General features: G+C 33.7%; 1 protein-coding gene across 1 annotated transcript; it reads left to right on the top strand.

Moving 5' to 3' along the window:
* Positions 1-727: 727 nt before the first annotated feature.
* On the top strand, positions 728-4,644 carry LOC129233530 (uncharacterized). The gene is made up of 4 exons (XM_054867541.1): positions 728-929; positions 3,285-3,349; positions 3,949-4,062; positions 4,425-4,644. Exons 2-4 carry the CDS (start codon positions 3,302-3,304, stop codon positions 4,629-4,631), a joined length of 369 nt encoding a protein of 122 aa, XP_054723516.1. The 5' UTR covers positions 728-929; positions 3,285-3,301; the 3' UTR covers positions 4,632-4,644.
* Positions 4,645-22,168: the final 17,524 nt, after the last annotated feature.

Raw genomic sequence — 22,168 nt, 5'->3', positions numbered from 1 at the left:
AATATAACTACCGGTCAAACGGGGTGGTTGATTTCATGACGCTTAATGACATCAGTACGGTGAGTGTCCATAGAATGTTTTCATACACGTTCGACTAACCAGTAACTCTATAGGGAATTCACAGCACACCAACGAGCAGGCCCGGATCTATAAATTTTAAAGGCTCTGCAAAAATTCTGTAGAGCCCCTACAGACACAATACACATATACAGTGCATATTTGTATTGTTAAGTCTTAGGGCTATTCTTTATATATTTTTTTTTTCAATTTCTTGAGCCGTTGGGAGCCTTAAGGACAGGGGCCCTCCCGCACTGCGGGGTCTGCGAACCAGGTATAGCTTTCACATTGTGCCATTTTCAAAAACTTTAGTGTGCCATTTCTAAGGGGTAAACTCCAAGCTGGGCTGGCGTCCAACAAGAGACTTTCCCCAGCGCATTGCACCTTCACGTCCGAGTATCACTTACGACGGACTGCCGAGCCCAGTAATACGAGGCCCAGTCCTCTACTCCCCTTCGTGTGGTAAAACCTAAGGATACCCGTTGAAAGATGGAGTAAGGCGGAGAAAAGTAACGAGTTACACCCCGTTTGCACTGGCGGAATTAAGCCGCTTAGTTTTCAGCTAACCTACTGCGCATTCACTTAGCGCATCTCAAAGCCGCTTCAGTTGAGCGACACTGGGAAGCCGCTCAACAAGACATTCGTCGCTTAAAGATGGCTGCCTCCTTGAGCTTAAAGCGGAAGGACAATTGGGCAGACGATGAAACGTTTGCCCTCGTAAATATATGGCATGAGAATCTTGCAAATTTAAGAAAAAGTAAACGCAACCGTGTGGTTTATGAAGGAATGAGCTGTTCTTTCAAAACATACGGATTTACACGGAGTTCTGCAGAGATCTCGAAAAAAATACAAAACTTAAACCGGCGTTACAGGTGAGTGATTTTTTTCTATTTATTTATGTATGCATTTGTACAATATTTTTTCTTGCAATAAATTGTGTCAATGTAAATAAGAATTTTCAAAATTTATTCGTAAACGTAAAGGTTTTTTTTATTGTTTACAATTAGAGACGTACCGAGTAGCACTTTGGCCGAGTACCGAGCACTCGGCCGAGTCACGGAGTACCAATTATGTTTAAAGAAGAACCACTGAAACACATGTGATGAATTTTGAACTTATTGGAATAGTAGTATAGACCTCCTAGTCCATATAATAGTTTTAAAAACTAAATTCCTGCTGAAATTTAATTGCTCATTATTTAGAAAATTTTGTTGTCAAAAATTACAAAAAAAAAAAAAATTAAATAAAAGTAAATAAAGAAAAGGTATGATTAATCAAGTTAGAATTAAAACAAACTATACCAATCTATTATAGTTCTAGTCCGCTCAACATAAATAATTTTTGAAAGCAAAGAAAACAAATGCACTACAGACACTTGTTTCTGCATTACAAGGAACAAGGCCGGCAGGGCAGCTGCCCCGGGGCCTCCACAACAAAGGGGCCCCCACAATAAAATTTTTACAAAATATCCTAACTTGTGCTGATTGAAAATTTATGTGATATAATACATGTGTATCAAAATAGTCGGATATATATCAAAGTATGGGATAATTTTGAACCCTGATTAGGGGCCTCCACACTTCCAAATCCGGCCCTGAAAAGGAACGTCTTTTTCAGGGCGTAAAATGTGAGTTAAAGAATGCAAAGACATTCCACAAAAAAATCTGCCTTTTGTCGGATGCCTTTAAATCTGTGAGTCACATTTTGCGCATTGAAAAAGGAATTCCTTGTAAACCCAAAGCACATGTCCATAATTCCATTGAAGGATTACAAACTTCATTAATCTCAAAATTTAAATTTCACTTGTAAATTTGAATTGTAAACAAGGGCACCCATATAAGGGGGTAAGGGGGCTCAAGCCCTGCCCCACCCCCCTTAGAAATGAGAACTTCCTTTCTTTTAATGCTTTTTTCTTTGCAAAAATGTATTTAAAAATTCTTTTCCAGCCATTAATGAATAAGTTATTAAAGGTCAAATTTTAAAATCTTTTTACTGTACTGAAATCCGTTTCCATGTAGAAAATACTCTAAACCACGGAGAAAAATTTTGCATTGGGCACCCTTGATTGTAAATGATTGCAGAATATTATATATATGATTGCGCTTTTTATAAATATTAATATCTGTCATGGAAATATTGCTTTTTTTGCAACTACTCGGTATGGGCCGAGTACCTATTCAAAGTTTGGCCGAGTACCAAGTAGTTCGCGAGTACTCGGTACGTCTCTATTCACAATCCCAGATGTTATAGAAGTGGTTCCGCCTAAAAACACGCCATTTTCCCATAGTCAATTAATTTTGTACAAAAACCTATCTAGCTGCACAAATAATAAAGGGCAACAAACCGGGCCTTTTTCTCCATTCCTTTCATGAATGATATTTTACTATTTCTACTTGTCTGATTTGGAACTGTATTTTTATACTTTGAATTTGAGGGATTAAAACAGAAATTTGACATTTTAGCGTATTGCTAAAGCATTTTCTCCAGTTTTAGCATTTTTGCTAAAGAACTTATAAACTCGGCTGAAACATTGCATTGCAATGATAAGTTTGTAATGATCATTTTGATATTAGTTTATAATAATTTTTGAGCAGATTTTAACCCCCACTCCCACAGTATGTACAGTTCATACACTTGAATACAGTGCCGTACTTAGGGAAAAGTAGTATTTGGGGTAACTCACCTTTGTGGGGTTTACAGGAAGTCCCCCAAAAAAGCGGTAGTTTTTAAACACATTTACGTTACAGTGACATTCCTTTTTAACATGAAAAATTAAATGTATTGGGGGACAAAGCTCCCTTCTCCTCTGCCCAGGGTTACAGGACTGATTATGTGCATATATTAATCTGGTTAATTACTGAACTAAATATCTAGTGATGCATTTGAATGCTTAAGATTTGAAGCTGCATATCATTTACAAAAAAACCTTTGGTCGCCTCTGAAAATGCTTTTGTACTTCTAGGGAAGAAAAAACTAAGATTGGCACAACTGGAGGAGAACCGTCCAAATGGAGATTTTTTCAAGCGGTGCATGAAGTGATTGGGGTGCTACCGTGCCAAGATGCATCGTCAATGGTGGAAAGCATGGATAACAGCTTTCTGGCCGATGAAATTAGTGAGCAATAAGGATATTAAAAAACACTTAAAATTTATTTGCATAAAATCTAAACCATGCTCATAATTTATTTATTTATTTATTTATTTATTTATTTATTTATTTTTTTGCAGCATCTTTAGTGACAGACATGTCTCTTGAAGAGGACTGCCAGGAAGGTGGAGCATTACCAAATCAAGTGCGTAGCATAAATCCTCATTATTTGCATTGTATTACTTGGACCAGTTATATAAAAAATGTATCGAGTGGAAAAACTTAAAATTGGGGGGGGGGGGGTAATCTTATTACATTGTTTAAAAATTGATATTTATCAAATAAATCATAGAGGGAATGTGATTTTATTTCAGATACAATTTCATTCATAACACCTTTTGTATTAACAAATTTTGCCAATTTGCTTCTTGGTTGGCATTTGCAAAAAAAAAAAAGAAAAGTTTTAGAGTTTTTATGCTTTGAATTGCTTGATCAGCTGTGGATGTCATGTTAATACCAAGAGTAAAATGCTGCTTATTCTTCTCAGTAAAAATTTGCATGCGGTAAGTTGTTGATAGTCTTAGTTGATACGCTATGAACTATGTTGACTTGTACAAAATGGCATCACCTTGCAAGGTTTATTTCTAATTTCCTCTTTTCTGCCTCTCAGAGTGGAGTGCTACCCTACGTTTCTGTATAATTATTAGTTCTCTGGATGCGTACAGTCATTTGTCGTTTTTTGTAAAAGCAATTTAGAGTGTATGTAGTTTTCTTCAGTATTTATTTTATTTTTTGAATTGCCAGCTACCTGCTGCAGATCCAGTAGAAGATGTTGGTGTCGGTAGTCCCCGGCCTGAACTTCCCGAGCTGGAACCAGTAGCTGGTCCATCAAATCAAGAAGATTCTGTTGCACCCCAGGTTAGCAATTTTTTAATTAAATGTTGTACACGGCAACTGAAATTCTTAATTTTGAAAAAAATCACTTCATTATTTTGTTCATATTGCCGAGTATTTGTCTCCTAATATCCAGTATTCAATTTTTTGACTGTTCAATAGATGTTAATATATATTGCTAGCTCCTTTTGAAAAAGCAGACTTCCCAATGTTCATTTTTAGCAATTTGTTTCATTATAGTTATTCTCAAAAACTTTTTAGTTTTTACTGTCGTGGGCACCGCAGAGGAAGACACTGAGATAGGACTTCAACACCCTCTTGTAGCGTCACTTAGGTTATTTTGCCCTAATCCCTATTATTCATTTTATTTTTTATTTTTTTTTCAGAGACCAAAGAGAAGAAGAGTTGAAGGAGGGAAAAAGACCCGATTTTTGGGCGAATTGTTACAAAAATTCAATAACATACAGCAGAATTATAACGATAATTCGAAAGAAATGCTGAATATAATGAAGCAATCTGTAGAAAATGACGCCAGTATTATTGAAGTTTTAAAAGAACAAACAAATGTGCTGAGGGATTTGTTAAATAAATGATTTTAATTTTGTAGTTTTGTGTCATTAATAATTGTGTTATTAATAAGTTTTGCATGTGTAATTAATAGTTTGTGTTTATAATAATGATTATATATTAATAATTTTCAATTTGTAGAATGAAACCAACTGTGTTTTAATAGTGGATTATCTGTAGTACTAGGCTTCAATACTTGAGAATGAAAAAAAAAAAAACATGTAAGTCATGACTTTAAAACTCGTTTGCTACGTAAAATGTTTTTTCCCCATATTTTGCAGAATAGAAAGTTTTACTTGATTTGTAAATTTTTGCTCGGAGGACATAAATCTTTCTAATTAAAATAAAAGTGCCAAAAATTACCTGATAAAAATCTCGCCAAATATCCAGTACTCGGCAAATTTTTATTTTGCATTAAAGTTTTCAATTTTAATCGAGACATGGGGGCCTAGAAAAATAGTCATAAGTTTATTTTATTGAATTTTTATTTGTTCCATAGTTTTTTTGAATGTTTCTTTGACAATATGATTGTACTCCGTTAAATCCATTAAAATATGCATCAAGGTGGGTAATTTTCCGGTGCTGTAATGCTGTTAACAAATGACTCAGTCCTGTATCATGTATAATTTTATGTGGAAGGAGAATTTATTTTTGAAGAAGAATTACTACGTAAGCTGTATTTGAGCACCAAATCAACCCTGCTCTGATAAAACCAAGTAGTTCAATTAAATTAGCTCGTTTCACATGTACTGACATTATTAAAGCATGGGGTAAAATTGGTACGAAGAAGTTCACTATACAGAAAGTGAAAAATACTGAAGCAAATTGAACTATGCCTATAACATATCTACTCCTTACGTATAGGTATTTGTTATGTATGCATGATCATATTTCATTTTTTGTTAACAATGAAGTTCATTTCTCCGTGTAAGAAAAGGGTAGGTATATCAAAAAGAAGTTGCTGCATCCTCCCAAAAATACGATTCGGCACATTTTATCTGACGATTTAATAAATTTCTTTTATATACCTATACTGCTATTCTAAGCACATAAGTGGTATCTGAATGTTTTATCAAAATCAAGTTATTGTTAGGAGGTGATTCCTTGTAACATATTTTACCAATATGCAATTTTTTGGACATGGAAAATGCAAGATTTAAAAAAATTGTGAAAAAGTGAAATCTGGATTAGATATATGGAGGAAAACTTGAAAAAAGCTTCTCATTTTTGAGGTGAACTGTAGATATAACTTTCAAACCTTAGCGCAACAACATAATAAATTGCATATATGTAGGTATGTGCTAAGTCTACCCATTATTTATTTCATTCGAAACATTGTGAAGTTTATCCTCACAACAATTCAAGTTTAAGGGGCTCCTGGACATAGGTTTCACTGTTGCATTATTTTAAACAAATGAAATAAACAATCTGAATTTTAAAAAAGGGTCTTTTTATTTTAAACATTTAAAATAATTTTATATCTTATCAAGGCAGCGTTACATACTTGTTTAAAAAATGTGCAAACTTTAAATTACAAATGTTAGCAATGGTTGAGAAGCAGGACAAAGTTCTTGAAAAATTTATGATGTTGAATACAGCAAAAACTGACAGTTTGAAATGTGAAGATCAATGGTCAATGACAAAACTGAAGGTTACTTGAGAAATTTAAAAAATAAACTATTATCAAAATACAATTAAAATCACTTTGTAAACTAATTTAACATATATGTGAAAAACAACCTCAAAATTTTGTACAAAAAGGTCTATCTACATATATACATTTTAAGAGGCAAGAAAATTAGCAATAGCTTCTCTAATGCGCACTGATTGTTCATCAGTGTCTCCTTCCTCGGTATCTTGATTTGGAAGAGCTTGGGGAACACTCCATGTTGGGTCAACATCATCACTGTTTAGTTCACAGAGGTTGTTTAGAATGCAGCAGGCTTGTATAATCTTCGTTGTGTTTTTGATGGAAAAATCCATTTGTTGAAGACAACGAAAACGAGCCTTCAGCCTTCCAAAAGCATTTTCTACAACAACTCTAGCTCTAGAGAGTGTCGAGTTGAAGTGTTTTTGATACTCTGGCATTTGGTGCCTCTGTATGTACGGCTTCTGCAGAAAAGGCAGCAACGGAAATGCGGAATCTGCAACCAAATATGCAGGGACACTAACATTGATTAGTATTCTGTTTAGAGGTGGGAGAATGGTGCTTTGGCGGAAAAAACGATATAAATTTGAATTTTTAAATACAAAAGAATCATTATTTCTTCCCGTAGCCCCCACGTTTATGTATAGGAACTTGTATTTTGCATCCACCACTGCTAGAAGTATTACACTGTAAAAACTTCTATAATTGTGATAACAAGTTGCGTTTTTTTGGGGGGATTTTATTTGAATGTGGGAACCATCAATGGCTCCACAACATTGAGGAAAGCCCCAAATATCTTCAAATTCTCCTATTAAACGAGAAACTTCTGCTGTGCTAGATGGAAATGTTATCACTTCTTTAAGAAGATTGTCCACAAGTAATGAGCAGAATTCCAAGACACATTTACATACTGTGGATTTGTGAACTCCAAATAGGCTGGCAATCGTCCTATATTCTGCTGACGAGCCTAGTTTGTAGAGAGCAATTGCAACTCTCTTGCCAAGAGGAATGGGATTCCTGAAATTGCTCGCTTTCCTCTCAAGTTCCGATGATCGATCACAGAGTTCAAAGTACATACTTTTGGTTATTCGGAAATTGCTTTTCCACTGCTCGTCCGTGAAAACAGTGGCAATTCTTTCGTACCACTGTGATTCTTTTGCCAGAGACCATGAATCTGGACATCTTGTACTGTCCGCCAGTACCAAACTCAACATCAGTAACTCTTGAAGAATTTTGTCCTGTTTTTCAATCATTAATAATATTTGTCGTTTGAAATTTACACGTTTCTTAAACAAGTATGTAAGATTAGCTTGATAAGATATATGAGCTATTGCAACTTCGTTGTTCATGACGAAGCTGTGAATAGTAAATAGAAGTGCCGATAATTACAGTCACAGTCACGGCTGATTCAGAAAACAATATTTTTTTTCATTCGACGCCACGGCGCAGTGCTCAGATGGAGAGGAATAGAATCTAAGTTCCTTCTCTTCCACAGCATAAACACAGTAACAGTTAATTTACCATTCCATTTGAAGTCGCGGTTTGCAGTTAAACTTTAAGTGCGTTCTCTAGTGCAAACGACTTTTAAAGTAAGTGCGCTTAACTCGTAAGTGCATTGATGGGTTGAGCGCGCTTAGCTCGCAGTGCAAACGGGGTGTAACGCTATAGAACAGTTCCCAAAAAGTGGGTGCAGCAAAGACACGGGAGGTATCCGAAAAATCCTTGACACAGTTTAAAATTGATTGAAAAATTTCATCAGTATACCGTTTGCGACATAATACTTTACCTGTTCAAGAATTTTTTTATGACATGGAAAAGAAAAAACTAAGTAATTGCTGTATCGTCACATGATTTTTTTTTTTACTGGGACGATACAGCTGTTAATGTAAATTGCTTTTTCCCCCTTTTCTTTTTATTTTTTTACGATTTTATAAAACATTCTTGAGCTTGTGAATTATTACGGCACACACCGCATATTCATACAATTTGTTGCTTTTCAATGCATCTTTTAAATGTGTCAAGGACTTTTCGGACATACTATAGAAATCGACTGAGGTGCCGTAAGGAAGTTTTAGTTCTTCAACGGCTGCCACGAATCAGCAAAGTTTGGAAACCCCTGCTATAGAACACTTCTGGATAATCCCTGGTGGTGAGCCCGAGTGAATGGGTCGCTCTATTCGAACACGACCCCAATGGATTCTACAACACCCCTTCAATTCAAAAATTTCCAAAGCATGTAGTTCCTTTTCAAACTTCAACCTTCATGTGCTGAACATATAAACCACCTTGATTCCTCCACCCTTTTCCCCAACCCATTACCATAGCACCAGACTGCTTATTCACAGTCACAGCGCTACCGGTGCGCAGAGCACCCGAATCCCTACGCTCGAAAAGGTCAACCGACATGAAAAAAACATCGTCCGTTATTTGTTCCTCCAATCACGAATTTGCTCATAGCAATGCTAAAATATATTTTCCCCCATCACGACACAAGGCTTCGGATGATAGCCACAGACATTTCCCGGTTAAGCATGTGTGGATGTGCTATGTATGAAAGTCCTTATGTTTGAAAGATATGAGAAATGTATGAATGTGTAAAACAAGACAAATAACTTTGTGATTAAAAAGTAAAAATAAGAAATAACGTATAATAGCACAAAATTGTAAACTACTGCGTACACGTGTTTCGTGGTTACAGGGATCCCGTTTTTCAATGCAAAATAAGTGAGTTTACGGATGAAAAGATCTCCAGAGCTTTTGCCGGATATCTTTTCATCCATAAGTTCACTTATTTTGCAATGAGAAAAGGTTCCTTGCAACCTCGAAACACGTGTGTAGTAATCTGTAATTTTTGCAAAATTATACGGGATTATTCCTTATTTTTACGCATGAATGTGTGTTTGTGCAAATGCTGTGCGTTAAGAGCAATGTGTGTATGTTTCCACAAATAGTTAAGAAACCAAATAGTACTGTGTATGAAAAAAATTATGAATTCATAGAAAATTAATGTAACGAAAGCATAAACGAGTGAAAATGAATGAAGTGAATGCATAAGATATTAAAATGTATTCAAATTAAATGTATCAAATGCATATGACAGAGTGTAGTGTATGTCGGTGAATGTAAATAGCGTATCAATTATCATTTACTTTTTGTAAGGTGTTGGAAAACGCGCGTGTGTGTTGAAGTGCATCCTCCCTCCTCAAAAAAATGTCCATGGCTATCTTGAATAAACGCTTCCAGCTTAAAACTTATGTGTTGATCAGCGAACATTAAATTTAAGTAAGAAAACAATCTAAATTGATTAAGCAGATACAGCCGTTAACAATTATTAAAAAATGGACACTAAGAATAAGTATTTTGCTTAAAACGCCAAGATTCAAGTTACTAACTTCGAGAAAATATTTATCGCTTAAATACTGTAAGAATTATTTTTTGCTCAGCAGCCAACGAGATTTTATGTTAAAAAACCGAAAATGAAGAGTATTGATAGTTTTTAACATGTTCAATATACAACACTCAAAACTTACAAACAACGAAAAAAAAAGATGGGATGAATTTAATGGTTCTAGAATAACTAAATGTTATTCACTGTTAAAATTTACAACTAGAAAGTTTGAAAGCTAAATTCAACAGCGGCTTCAGAGTGAGTTATATAAATACAAATAAAGACCTATAAAGAATTTCCATGAAGAATTTAAAGTTTTAATTATTAGAAATCATTCAAAATCCTTTTACAACAGAGCTCTAGGAAACCAGTACTTAGCTATGAATTTGCGTAGTGAATTTCAGCATTTGTTGTATGGTCAACAGTTTAGAGTGCAATAGGTTTTCATAAATTCTATCTATCCCTTTGTTTTAACAAAAACTTGCACTTTTGAATGAAAACCTGAATGTTAAGAACTCCAATTTCACCAAACCCTAAGATGTCACCTTCTCATACTTTCTCATCGAAGTATGGGAATGTGGGGCAAAGTGAGATGGTTAAGATAACCGAGTTTTTTTTTCAAAATGAACAAATCGGAAATTTGTTTTGAAAATTACAGTAAACAAAGATAGAACATTGTATTTTAGAATAAAACTTGCGTTGAAATAGTATTTTTTATTGCTGGCAGTATATTTGAGTCTTCAAAATAAGGTGGAAAATTTACCTTTTTTTCAAAACAAAACAGTAACTAAAAGGTTGAATGAATAAGTGAAAATATAATGAAACAATAAACGAATAATTAAATAAATCAATTAATATATGATGAAAATAAATGAACTAGTAAAATAATGAATAAAAGAATAAGTGAATGAATGAATTAGTGAATAACTAAATAAAGGAATTTAAATGAATTAATAAATAAATGACAACGCGTGTGATTTATATTAAAGTATTGAATGAGTAAATGAAACAAACTATTTCACTTTGTCCCATCAACTATGCCCCGGATGTACTTGACAAATTGCACAATTTGTTTAAAATACAAGTAAGCTTGATATTTAATAAATTAATACTGCATTGAATGTTAGGCCTCAATCAATATTTAAAATGTTAATAACAAGAACTTTATCATTTTATAGTAACAAATAGAATCTTCAACTTACAACACAATATTAGTACCAACTTTTTTAAATTTTCTATATTAACAAATACTTTAAAGCTAAAAGCAGAGTAAATATTTCACCATTTCACTTTGCACCACGTTCCCCTACTTGAACCTAAAACTAGTGTATTAAAACTTGAAGATTGTGGACGTGTGTTCTTTTGAATTAAATAAATTTCGTACTACAGATTCATTCAGGATCTGTACCTTTTTGTTCCAAATAAAAACTGTAGAGGACCAATTTGTTACTTTTTGATCAAAAAGGCAAAGTTGACCCTTAAATAAACTAGGGTTTGACCCGTTTGGGCTTCTTGAGAGTAGGTAATTCGATTAAAGTCATCTGAAAGAATCGGAAAATGTCATAAAATGAGTTTTTCCAAAAAGTGGATAGGTTACCTTTTGACAAATTACTCAAATGTAATGAAAACCTATTGCATTCTAAACGGCTGACCGTCAAACAACCGTAAAAAGCAACTATGTAAATCCTTAGAAAATCACAAGTACAGAATAAGAGAAATATTCTTTTAAGAATTACAATGGCTCCCAAAAATGTTCGTATATTTTAAAAATTTGTAAACCCAAACTCCATTGGTACTGAATTAAAATATACCAATATTTTATCACATTCTCCGTCACTCGAAAAAAAACACAGCATTAAAAAATCTTAATTTCTTTTTGAACTGAGACCGAAAGCCGAAAAGACAAAAATAACAAACCACAAAAGTCGTCGTACACTAAAATATTTTCGGAAAAAATTCACGATTAAAATTATCCACTGTCTTTTCATTATTGCATTGCGGTGACACTTAATCATTTTATTTTATTTTTTTCTTATGCTTTTTTACTCTGTAATATCCAACTTATTTAAGCCCTTCAGTCGGAATTATGAAATATTTGATCAAAAATGTTGATATTTGATACACTGTACTATGGTAAAGGGATCTTCTAGATAAAATTTTGAGTTTGTAGAAGAAAAATTAAAAGAGTTATGGCACGTCCAATATTCCAAACTTATATTTTTGAGATCAATGTTTCATATACAAAAAACGATAAAACTTCATTATAAAATGTTCTACAAACAATTATAAAACATAATATAAGCGTTTGAAACGATTAACTAAATATTATATATATTTTTTAAAAAATCAGGAAAAACCTCGCTTTTCAGATGAAAATCCATGGTTGGAAAAATGAGCCTTATATGTCAGTGTTGTCAATCCCAAAAAGAAAAATTATTTCACAGATTATAATAAGTAGAATGTAAAGAGTCGACTGCAAAAAAAATCAACTAATTAAATCAATTATTAAATGATTAGCAGTTGGTCAAAGTGGTTGTCCGGTATACCGGACACCAGGTCTGAAGGGGTTAAAAGTTTCTCATATTCCTAAAAAAAACGAAGACCGCTATCCTAAATGTTAGTGTTTTTCATCGTTGTAGTGGCAAATCGTTACGAAATATCGCTAAATTTGTTAAATTATATCATTTTACAGTGCAGTGTGTGATAAAATGCTTTTGAGAAAAACTGAATCAAAACCAAGGTAAAAAAAGGTCAACAAACAAAGTCAACAAAACGTGATAAAGATTCATAATCGGGAAAACAGTGAAAAATATGTGTGAGTGCTGTAGAAGTTGTTACAGAATTTAAAGAAATGTTTTGCTTTTTAATTTAACTTTAAACTATTCGTCTAGTTCTCGGAACAACTGGATTGCAGAGGCACTGTCTGCCCGCAAAACATTTTTTGTTATAGTGCGGAAAGCAGAAATCTTAGGCTTTCCTTCGCAAAATAAATGAGTCCGAAATGTTTTGGAATAACGTATTATTTACAGATGAAAGCAAATTTAACAGCTTTGGTTCCGATGGGGCGCTTAATTGTAAGAAGAAAAAGCGAGGAAATATATTCCAAGAACTTAGTTGAAACAGTTGGCGGTGAAGACTATTGTGTGGGGGTGCAGTTTAGCACAAGGAATTGATAATTTGGTATTTATAGAATGAAATATTTAGTTCATTCAAATATTTTAAAAGACAATTTAAAACTGTCATTCCAAAATTTGGGTATTGGAAACTATTTTTTTAAAACTAGATAATGATAAGAAGCAGATGGCTTACAACGCTTGCAACTGGTGCATGTGTAACAGTTCATAACTTTTAGAAATACCACCTCAACACCTCTAAACCCAATTTAAACTCAATAGAACACATTTGGAGAAAACTGGGAATTAGAGCACGAAATCAAGACATTAAAATGAAAAGCAAACTACAAACAATGCAATGATCGACAAGTGGATGAATGCTGACTCTGAAATTAAAAAAAAAACCTAATGAAATCTATTTGCAGTCGTTTAAAGGCTGATGTGGATGCTAAAACTACTATTTTGTTCAAATGTTCGAATACTTGAAAAAGTTCTTGATACTAATTGATTGTTAATGTCTTTAAAATCAATTTCTATTTAGCAATTAAAATATTTCTATTTAGTAATTAAAATATTTCATGTAGTTTTGTTAAGAACGGATCATAGATTTTATAACACATTCCGAAAGTATTAATTTTAATGGAAAGAGCCCTATTTCACTGAAAAGGATAATGGTACGAAAACTTTTGTGAGCCACTGTATACCAAATGAAAATCCAATCTTATGTTACATCTTCTTTCTTGTTAGACAAATTTATCAAATGAAGAGATTTTTTTTGTGGAGGGGGGGAATCAGTATTAGAAAAAAAGGTATGAAACTTTGCACCAAGTGGTATACGGAAAATTTTCGGTTGTACAAAGATACAACACTCATTCAAAAGTCACCGGAAATTCCTAGCTCTTTGATGACAAAAAAACTAGTATTGTAGCAAAATATAAGAAGTTCAATGAAAATTAGTGCGACTTCGATAAATATTAGGAGATTGAATTCTTAGTCGTTAAAAATGCCAATTTATGAAGCACTTAAAATCACTTAATGCAAGAAAGTTTCACAACCGCTGAAAATTATAGGTCAGCAAAATAAAACAAATCAGTTGCAAGAAATTAATCTAAACATTACATGAAATTTCTTATAAAGTTTTACTGGATCGAAAAAAGCTCATCCAAGTACTTTAAGCAAAATACTAGACAATGCAAAAAGAGGCTAGTGCTTAAAGAAATTTTGTTATAATATTTCAACGAATATCGACGTATATCTCCCCCCTCCCCTTACGATTTAAAAAGCTTCATTGTTATGGACTGAAGCAGCGAGTTAGAATCAAAACAATTTAAAAATTCTATTGATAAAATCTGATAAACTTTTTAATCTGCTTAATCAATATAAGATTCTCTTAAACATCATGCATTAGCAACTGAGTGTAACTATCTATTTTACAGTTTTAAGAAGTTAATACGCTTTTAAACATAAATGCAGTTTTTTTTCCTGTGCAGCGTTGAAATGAAGTTTGGGTATTGCATTCCCCTTTTAAGTGATAAAAATACATTAAACACACTTTTAGTTTAAAAACTGCACATTTGCCCAAGTAAGTGACAAAATTAAATTCAAATAAAATGTTAAACATTAAAAAAAAAAACATACCTTTAGCACTCAGAAGCTGCAGGGAGAAGCTGCTTTTATCACAACCTCAGCTGAGGGAAAAAATGGTTATTTAGTGAAAAAACAAATCAAATGCATATAGCACTAAAAGAGCAGAAAGTTATTTTATAAAGGAAACATTTTATGACAGCCTCCCTCTTTCCCCCCCGCTGTAAGAAATAACTTAATCCAAATTAAGGAATTCTTACACTTAATTAGGAATTTAAATTAGAGCATCAAAAGCAGCCACTGAATTTAAAAAACAGATTTATTATTTTCTTTTGAGCTGAACTTTGTGCGAAAGGCAAAATGTTCATATTGACGGACTGGCATTAACTGAAATTTCGGTAACTATCATGGTAAATTGAGTGGTAATAAAGAATATATTTTTCTCGCTTGCATATCAGATTCAACACCTGAGTAACCCCACAGATGTTTCTCAAAAACTAAGGTCATTCTCGAAAAAAGGGTACAATGCCATGTCCGAGAATTTGAAGTTGTTTCGAAACCCATTTTAGAAGGTACCGTTAAGTATATTTTCATTGATTCTCTGGTAAACTGTTTGTAATCAAGCGTTCATTGTTTGTGCATAAGTTATTTGTAAAAGGTTCCGAAATACAGTAAAACCTGTAAAGTTGACCACCCTTGTAAGTTCACCACCTGTCTAAGTTGACCGCTATTTTCGGGCACAGAATTAGATCTCTTCCTCATAATTCAACCTCTATAAGTTAACCACCTGTTTAAGTTGACCGCTAAAGTACTGCACCGCAAGTGGTCAACTTACACAGGTTTCACTGTACGTTTGCTTTGGAGCAAGGGAGAACGTGACTGATATAACAAAGAGTAATAAATACTTCTCCTCGTTAAGGAGTTAAAATGTGATTTCGGATAGTTCTAACATGCAACAATACAATTTATAAATTACATAACAATTTTCTAAACATTAAATTACATCACAACTTTCGAGAGAAATTCCTTGATTTTTTGAGCAATCACGATTGCTTATTGTTCTCATTTGACTGTTTTGATGTCCTATCATTTTATTTTCCCACCGCCACACCATCACCGTCGACCGGGTCCTCACGATGCTGCTCCCTATAGCGAAAGCCGTCACCAGGTTTAATCCATGTCCTACACCCACGTGCATACATACACAACTACACACACCTACACACACAGAAAACATACACACAACTACCCACACATTCATGCCTGCACACAGACACATATGCTTACACACACATACACCCGTACTCCACCCCCACGCACACACATTCATACACACAACTATCCACACACTTATGCCAGCACACAGACACATGCCTACACACACATACCCCTACACACAACACACATACCCTTCACACACAAACACATATGCCTACATACACACACTCGTGATTGCGAAAAACAATTTGAATTCAAGATGTCAAAATTCAAAATGATGTTTTTTTTTTTTTTTCAAATAGATGTCGCAACATTTTATATATTCCGCATTGTTCACTCATTTACAAACATTTTCAAAACTAAGCAGTTGCACTACAACCTCGTTTATTAGAGCTAATTGAGACCACTAGTGCCTGAATCTGAAATCTTTGTTAATAGAAACTTTGTATAAAAACTTATCAGGAATCGCAATTTTTTACAAACGTATTTACTAAAAATACAGTAGAATATGTTTAAAAGATGAAAATAAACATCTAAAAAGTAATGTTTTACAGTTTAAAAGCTGAAATAGAAAAATAACGGGTAGTAAGTTTTAAAAATGCAATTTAATTTCTTTACAATGCCAAGTTATGTATCGAAAGAAACATTTAAAAAACAAAATTCCTGAAAATATTTTTTATTTTCAAATTAAAAATTCATCATTTTATAAAACTTACGTTATTTTTTCTAAATGTCCGTTACATTTCTTCGTAAAAGTGCCATATATCTGTAAATAGCGCCAAAGAAAAAAAAAGGCTTCATTATCGGCTCGGTCCACAGAAACATCGGTTAATCGAGTTTCTATTGTACACTGAATTTGGGCATACAGTAAAACCTGTGTAAGTTGATCACTCGCGGTGCACTACTTTAGTAGTCAGCTAAAACAGGTGGTCAACTTACAGAGGTTGATTTCTATGACAAGGGCTAATTCCATGCTTGAAAAAAAGTGGTCAACTTAGACAGGTCGTCAACTTACAAGGGTGGTCAACTTCACAGGTTTTACTGTACTTAAAAGACTAGCGAGGGACGGTACAGATTTGTTTTTCCATAAAAACATTTTAAACATGTTTTTCTTAGGCACAGAGAGCAAAATCCGACAGTGGGGGCCTAGTTTTTTGCAACTTACCAGTTCTAAAAAGAGGCGGGGGTTTACTCGATTGAAAATTGGCATACAATGAATGATGCGGAAGTTTTCGATATTTCAATTTTATTTGATAGAGTAACATGTATGAACATCATAGGTGAAAAAATTTTTGCAATACGATAAGTAGTTTTTTTTTTTAATTAATTTTTAAAGTTCAAGCTCTTGTGACGTCAAATGGCATTGGAAGTGACGTCATGCCCTTTTCCGATAGGGGAGAAGCCGAAGGTCACGCATTCGACTTCGAAGACGAAACGTGAAAGGCTTTTCTCCTCGCATTTAACTCCTCGCGTTTCTGGAACATTAAACCTCTCATCCTCTCGGAATATTCGAATATCCTCATTGATGTTACATGAGGAAGATTATTTAGATTGTGCTTTAACGAATCCGGTCTCCATAGTGTATTTAAAAGGATTATTGAATTTCTAAAAAATAAAAATATCAGCGCGCTCAAAATGTTCCTAGCGAAAACAAGGGATCTTCGGCGGAAGGTTGCCCATTCGCGCCTTTTGACGTAGGCTCGTGACGTTTCAGAAGCGCGCACTTTTGCGCGTGGATTTTTAAAAATTCCTTAAAAATCAACCACGGCGTTTTAAAATTCGGCGATGGTGAATTTTTTTAGTCTTGAGGGTCAATTAACAATATCCAATAGCCAAAATATGAACATTTAATAGGTTGCAACTTCCCTATTTTCGTGCACCTTATAAAACATAATTAAAGGAACTAAATTGGAACTATCTCGTGTCTAGTTATCGAATTTAATATAGGATTTTTAAATTAATAGTTTTTTAAAAGCATTACTACCAGGCAATTAAATTCTAAAAACATTTCTCGCCTTTATGACTTTTTTTGTCAGCTGTGCAATGCTTCAGAGGCTTGAATTGCCTAGTAGTGGTGCTTTCAAACCTATTGAAATTTTAAGTTCCCGCCAGTGAAGATTGGCGTGAAAACCCAGGACCCGATTACGAAAGTTTGGAACCAAACGATAATGTAAGTGAAATGAAAATGAGACTGACGACACCAACAAGCAGAAGCCTGAAGAAAACAGCGAGCACTAATCCGAATCTCCCGTAAAAGACATCGAGCCTGAAGACCAAAGCATGCTTAGGTACGAATACTAGTCTGAAAGGGTCGTCAGTTTAGAAAAAATCAATGACGAAGCCAATTTATTAAAATCAATTATTGTTTCTTGATGGCCTCGATATAAATATTAAAGAAATTTCACAAGTTCTGTATAGGAAAAAAAAAACATTTTGAATGCTCACCTCTAACACGTTTAAACAATTTAAAGAAAAGTTAAAAAAGACTGTTAGCCACAAGCGTTTTTCTCAATTTTTGTCATATACCAGTATTTTATTGTTCAGTTTTAAATAAATTGTTATATTTCATGTTAGTAAAAGAGTTGCTTCCCGTTAATTACTCCACAATCCGCTTCTGGATCAACAGTTATCGGCCTTGCGCACACCAAATATTTTCACTATCCGCTACTAGCACATTTTGCAATGTTCCCAAAACTATTAGTTTTGGAGTTTTTAAATGTCCTAAAATACCCTGGTTTTTTATATTATGAACATTGCAATGAATTCGTAACATAGAATACAGAGAAATAATTGAATATGAAAAAGTGCTTTTATTTGAACCTAAAAGACTAAACGAACTGGTTCTACTTCACTCTACTGGTGCGTTAACGTTCACCTTATAGCAATGAATCTTTTTTAAAACAAGAAGTTCCGTCTAGAACTAAACGAGCCTACTTTCCCGTATACCCATACTACTTTCTAGTACCTAATCAATATTCTCAAAAATAGCTAAAATCGCTAATTGTTTCAAACATATATTTTAATATTTTAAGTTGATTTCTAGGAAAAAAAAATTCCTAACTCATCTAAAAAATTAGATGTATAAATAAAATAAACTAACAAATAAAATAGCAGCACCTTTTAAACAAGCCGCTAATACACTTTTTTCCATTAAAAATAATTTTTTAACTGCTTTCAAAACGAAAGAATAATCTTTATACATAAAGGGCTACTTCTGTCCGGATGTCCGGAGTAAACTTCAGAACTACTGAACGGATTTTAATTTTTTCACCATTGATAGCTACATTATCAGGGAACAACTTACGCTATAATTTATTGCTTAAAAACTTAGTTTAAAAACGTCGTGATCGAAAACTGTAAATGTCATGTAATTTCCACATCAAATGATTAAAGATTAAACCCATTGTTTGGAAAATTCGTTGCCTAACAGCACCATTAAAAGTAATCATAATTTAAATTTTGAATCGTGGCCTCTCTGGAGCAAGCATGACATTTATCTTTATACATAAAGGGCTACTTCTTTCCGGATTGCCGGGGTAAACTTCAAAACTACTGGACGGATTTTAACCATTTTTCCACATAGATAGCTACATTATCAGGGAACAACTTAGGCTATAATTTATTCCTAAAAAACTTAGTTTAAAAAAGTTATGGTGGAAAACAATAAATTTCATGTAATTTCCCCATATTATGATTAAATATAAAACATTGTTACGAAAATGTGTTGTCAACAACAGCAGTATTAAAAGTAATCATAATGAAAATTTTGAATTAAGGCTTCTCTGGGGCAAGCATGACATTTACTGCTTTCTTAGGAATTGTATCCCCATCTTTATACATAAATGGCTACTTCTGTATGTATGTTCGGAATAAGCTTGAAAACTTCTGGACGGATTTTAACCATTTTTTCCCCATAGATAGCTACATTTTCAGGAAGCAACTTAGGCTATAATTTATTCCCAAAGAACTTAGTTTAAAAAAAGTTATGATGGAAAACAATAAATATCATATACATTCCCTATTAAATGGTTAAATGTAAAACCCATTGTTACAAAGATTCGTTACCAACAACAGCAGTATTAAAAGTAATCATAATGAAAATTTTGAATCAAGGCTTCTCTGGAGCAAACATGAGTTTAAAGTCATTTAAAGATTTGGAAACTCTACTTTTCGCACACTTAGGGAAACATAGTAGAGAGTTTTTTTTTTTCTTTTTGTGTGTGTGTGTGTATTATTTAATTAAACAACGCGCACGGTTTTTTAGTGATCTTTGTTAGTTCATATTTTGGAAATTCTTCAAATTTTTATGTGCCTAAATGTTATGCTTTCGTTTCTAACTGAATACTATTTCGTTCTTTATGCTTATTGCTATTTTACTTTTATGGGTACGGAAGCAGCTCGATTTTTAATCACGTCAAAGCGGTGTGTTTTGAGTTCTTTCAGTTAAAACAGAAAACGAAAGAAAGTAGCGATTGTTTCTCACAATTATTACTGAACCAGGCAAGGCCGGGTATTTTTGCTAGTAATTGAAATAAATAAGCTCATTAAAATAAATACATCATATCAACAAAAAAAAAAATCGTTTCTTTTTCCCCTGTTGCCCAAAAATAATTTTTTTAATGAATTAATGCACTTACCAAAATAAATGAAAACAATAAAATGTCAACTTAAAGGAATAATTTTCATTGTCAAAAAAAGAAAAAATCGTCTGCGCATATCTTTACGTAGAAACATAAATGACTTCGAGTTCATCCGCCGAAAACTGAATACCTAAATTAAAACTTTAGCACGAAAATTAAAACAAGTCATATCAACAATAATTATTTCACAGTTAAAACCATAGCTGTGGAGTCGGAGTCAATCTTATTTTGGGATGAAAGAGTCGGAATGGAATATCCAAGAATCGGAGTCAGTCATTTGTCATCCGTGTATAATTTTTTGCCAAAGCTACGAAATCAGAGTCGAAGTCGGAGTCCGGTTAATTGTCCTGCACAGGAGTCGCAGTCAGGTGCCCCTAAATTCTAGGAGTCTGACTCTGGCGTCAAGAGCTATTTCCAACAAAATTTGCTTGAAGTAAATCCGCTTTCAAGTACGGAATCTACATTGACTTTCAGTTTCCCCGTAGGCGCTAATGTTAAGGGATTTGAACTGTTCAAAATTGAACGGAAAATCGTTCAAATCAAAAAGATATTTTATGTACAAGTTTTCCATCAAAAGCTTTTTCCTACAAAGTTTGTTTGAAGCAAATTCGCCTCACAGTTCGGAATTGCCTTAAATTTCCCTGTAGGCACTAAAGTTAAGTTTTTTTGAACTGTTCAAAATTGAACAAAAAATAGTTCAAATAAAAAAATGAAATGTAGGAATGAGGTGTCCTCGCTGAGATCTTTTAAACAAAAAAAAATGTTCGAATCGTGCTATTCACTCAAAAGTTATTAGGGGGGACAGACAGACTTTTTCCCCATCTCAATACCCTACTTTCCAATTTTTAATTTTTCGATATTTATTTAATTGATTTATTTGACTTTTTGTTTTTCGCGATATTTTTAAGATGCATTAAGCCTTCTTTATGCTTTTTTTCTTTTTCTAACTTTTAATGGGAAAGTAGGCTAAAAAGTGGTCCCGATTGATTGTACTACAGACGATTTTCAACTTCTCTTATTAAAAGTTACGAAAAGTCACTGCATACGTGACGTGCACATAAACTGTAGCACATATTGATTACGCTTAAATGAAAGAAAACTAGCACGTTGATAAAGGTGTTATTTATACCCTCAAAATTTGCGTTAGAATTTTTTTTTTACTATTAGTTTTTTTTTTTTTTTTTAATTTGTAATATCTACCAAAAATCGTTGGTTTAATCATAGTTTCGTACTAATTTTTGATATCAGCAACTTGATGCATTTGTTCAATCATGTTACTAGCTCGTCTTAAGAAAATCATATTAAACTGAACTTGGCAACACCTTCACAAACCTACCCCTGCACAAAAGCTACATTTACAGAAAACTTGAATTTGTATTATCCAGTTGCCAAGTGGTAGAAAACTAATGGTATCCAGCAGTAGAAAACAAAGCTTTTTTGGAGCAATCACGATTGCTTATTGCTTTCATTTGACTGTTTTTGACGTTCCTTTGATTTTCCCCACCGCCACCCTATGCACCATCACCGTCGACCGGCTCCTCGTAATGCTGCACCTCTAGCGAAAACCGTCTCCAGGTTGCATCCATGTCCTACACACATGCGCATACATACACAATTACACCTACACACACCATACATAACCTACACATACACAAATACATACACACACACTCATATACACACAACTACCCACACACTCATGCCTGCACACAGACACAAACACATATGTCTACACATACATACACCTACACACACTCACATACACACCACTACCCACACACTCATGCCTGCACACAGACACAAATACACATGCCTACACACACATACCCTTCACCACACCTACACACCACTACCCACACACTCATGCTTGCACACAGACACAAACACACATGCCTACACCACACATACCTCCCACACACACGCTTACATATACACACACACACTCGTGATTGCGAAAAACAATTTAAATTTA

This window comes from Uloborus diversus, unplaced genomic scaffold (genome assembly GCF_026930045.1).
Source record: "Uloborus diversus isolate 005 unplaced genomic scaffold, Udiv.v.3.1 scaffold_501, whole genome shotgun sequence".
Lineage (NCBI taxonomy): Eukaryota > Metazoa > Arthropoda > Arachnida > Araneae > Uloboridae > Uloborus > Uloborus diversus.
The sequence above is the reverse complement of the archived record's forward strand: the minus strand, read 5'-3'. Positions and strand labels throughout refer to the sequence as shown.

What these genes read in the sequence shown, in the direction of transcription:
- LOC129233530 (XM_054867541.1), top strand. Translation starts at nt 3,302, where the DNA reads ATGTCTCTTGAAGAGGACTGCCAGGAAGGTGGAGCATTACCAAATCAA. An exon ending in GTGGAGCATTACCAAATCAA is followed by an intron (nt 3,350 to 3,948) that starts GTGCGTAGCATA and finishes TTGAATTGCCAG; the next exon opens with CTACCTGCTGCAGATCCAGT. An exon ending in AAGATTCTGTTGCACCCCAG is followed by an intron (nt 4,063 to 4,424) that starts GTTAGCAATTTT and finishes TTTTTTTTTCAG; the next exon opens with AGACCAAAGAGAAGAAGAGT.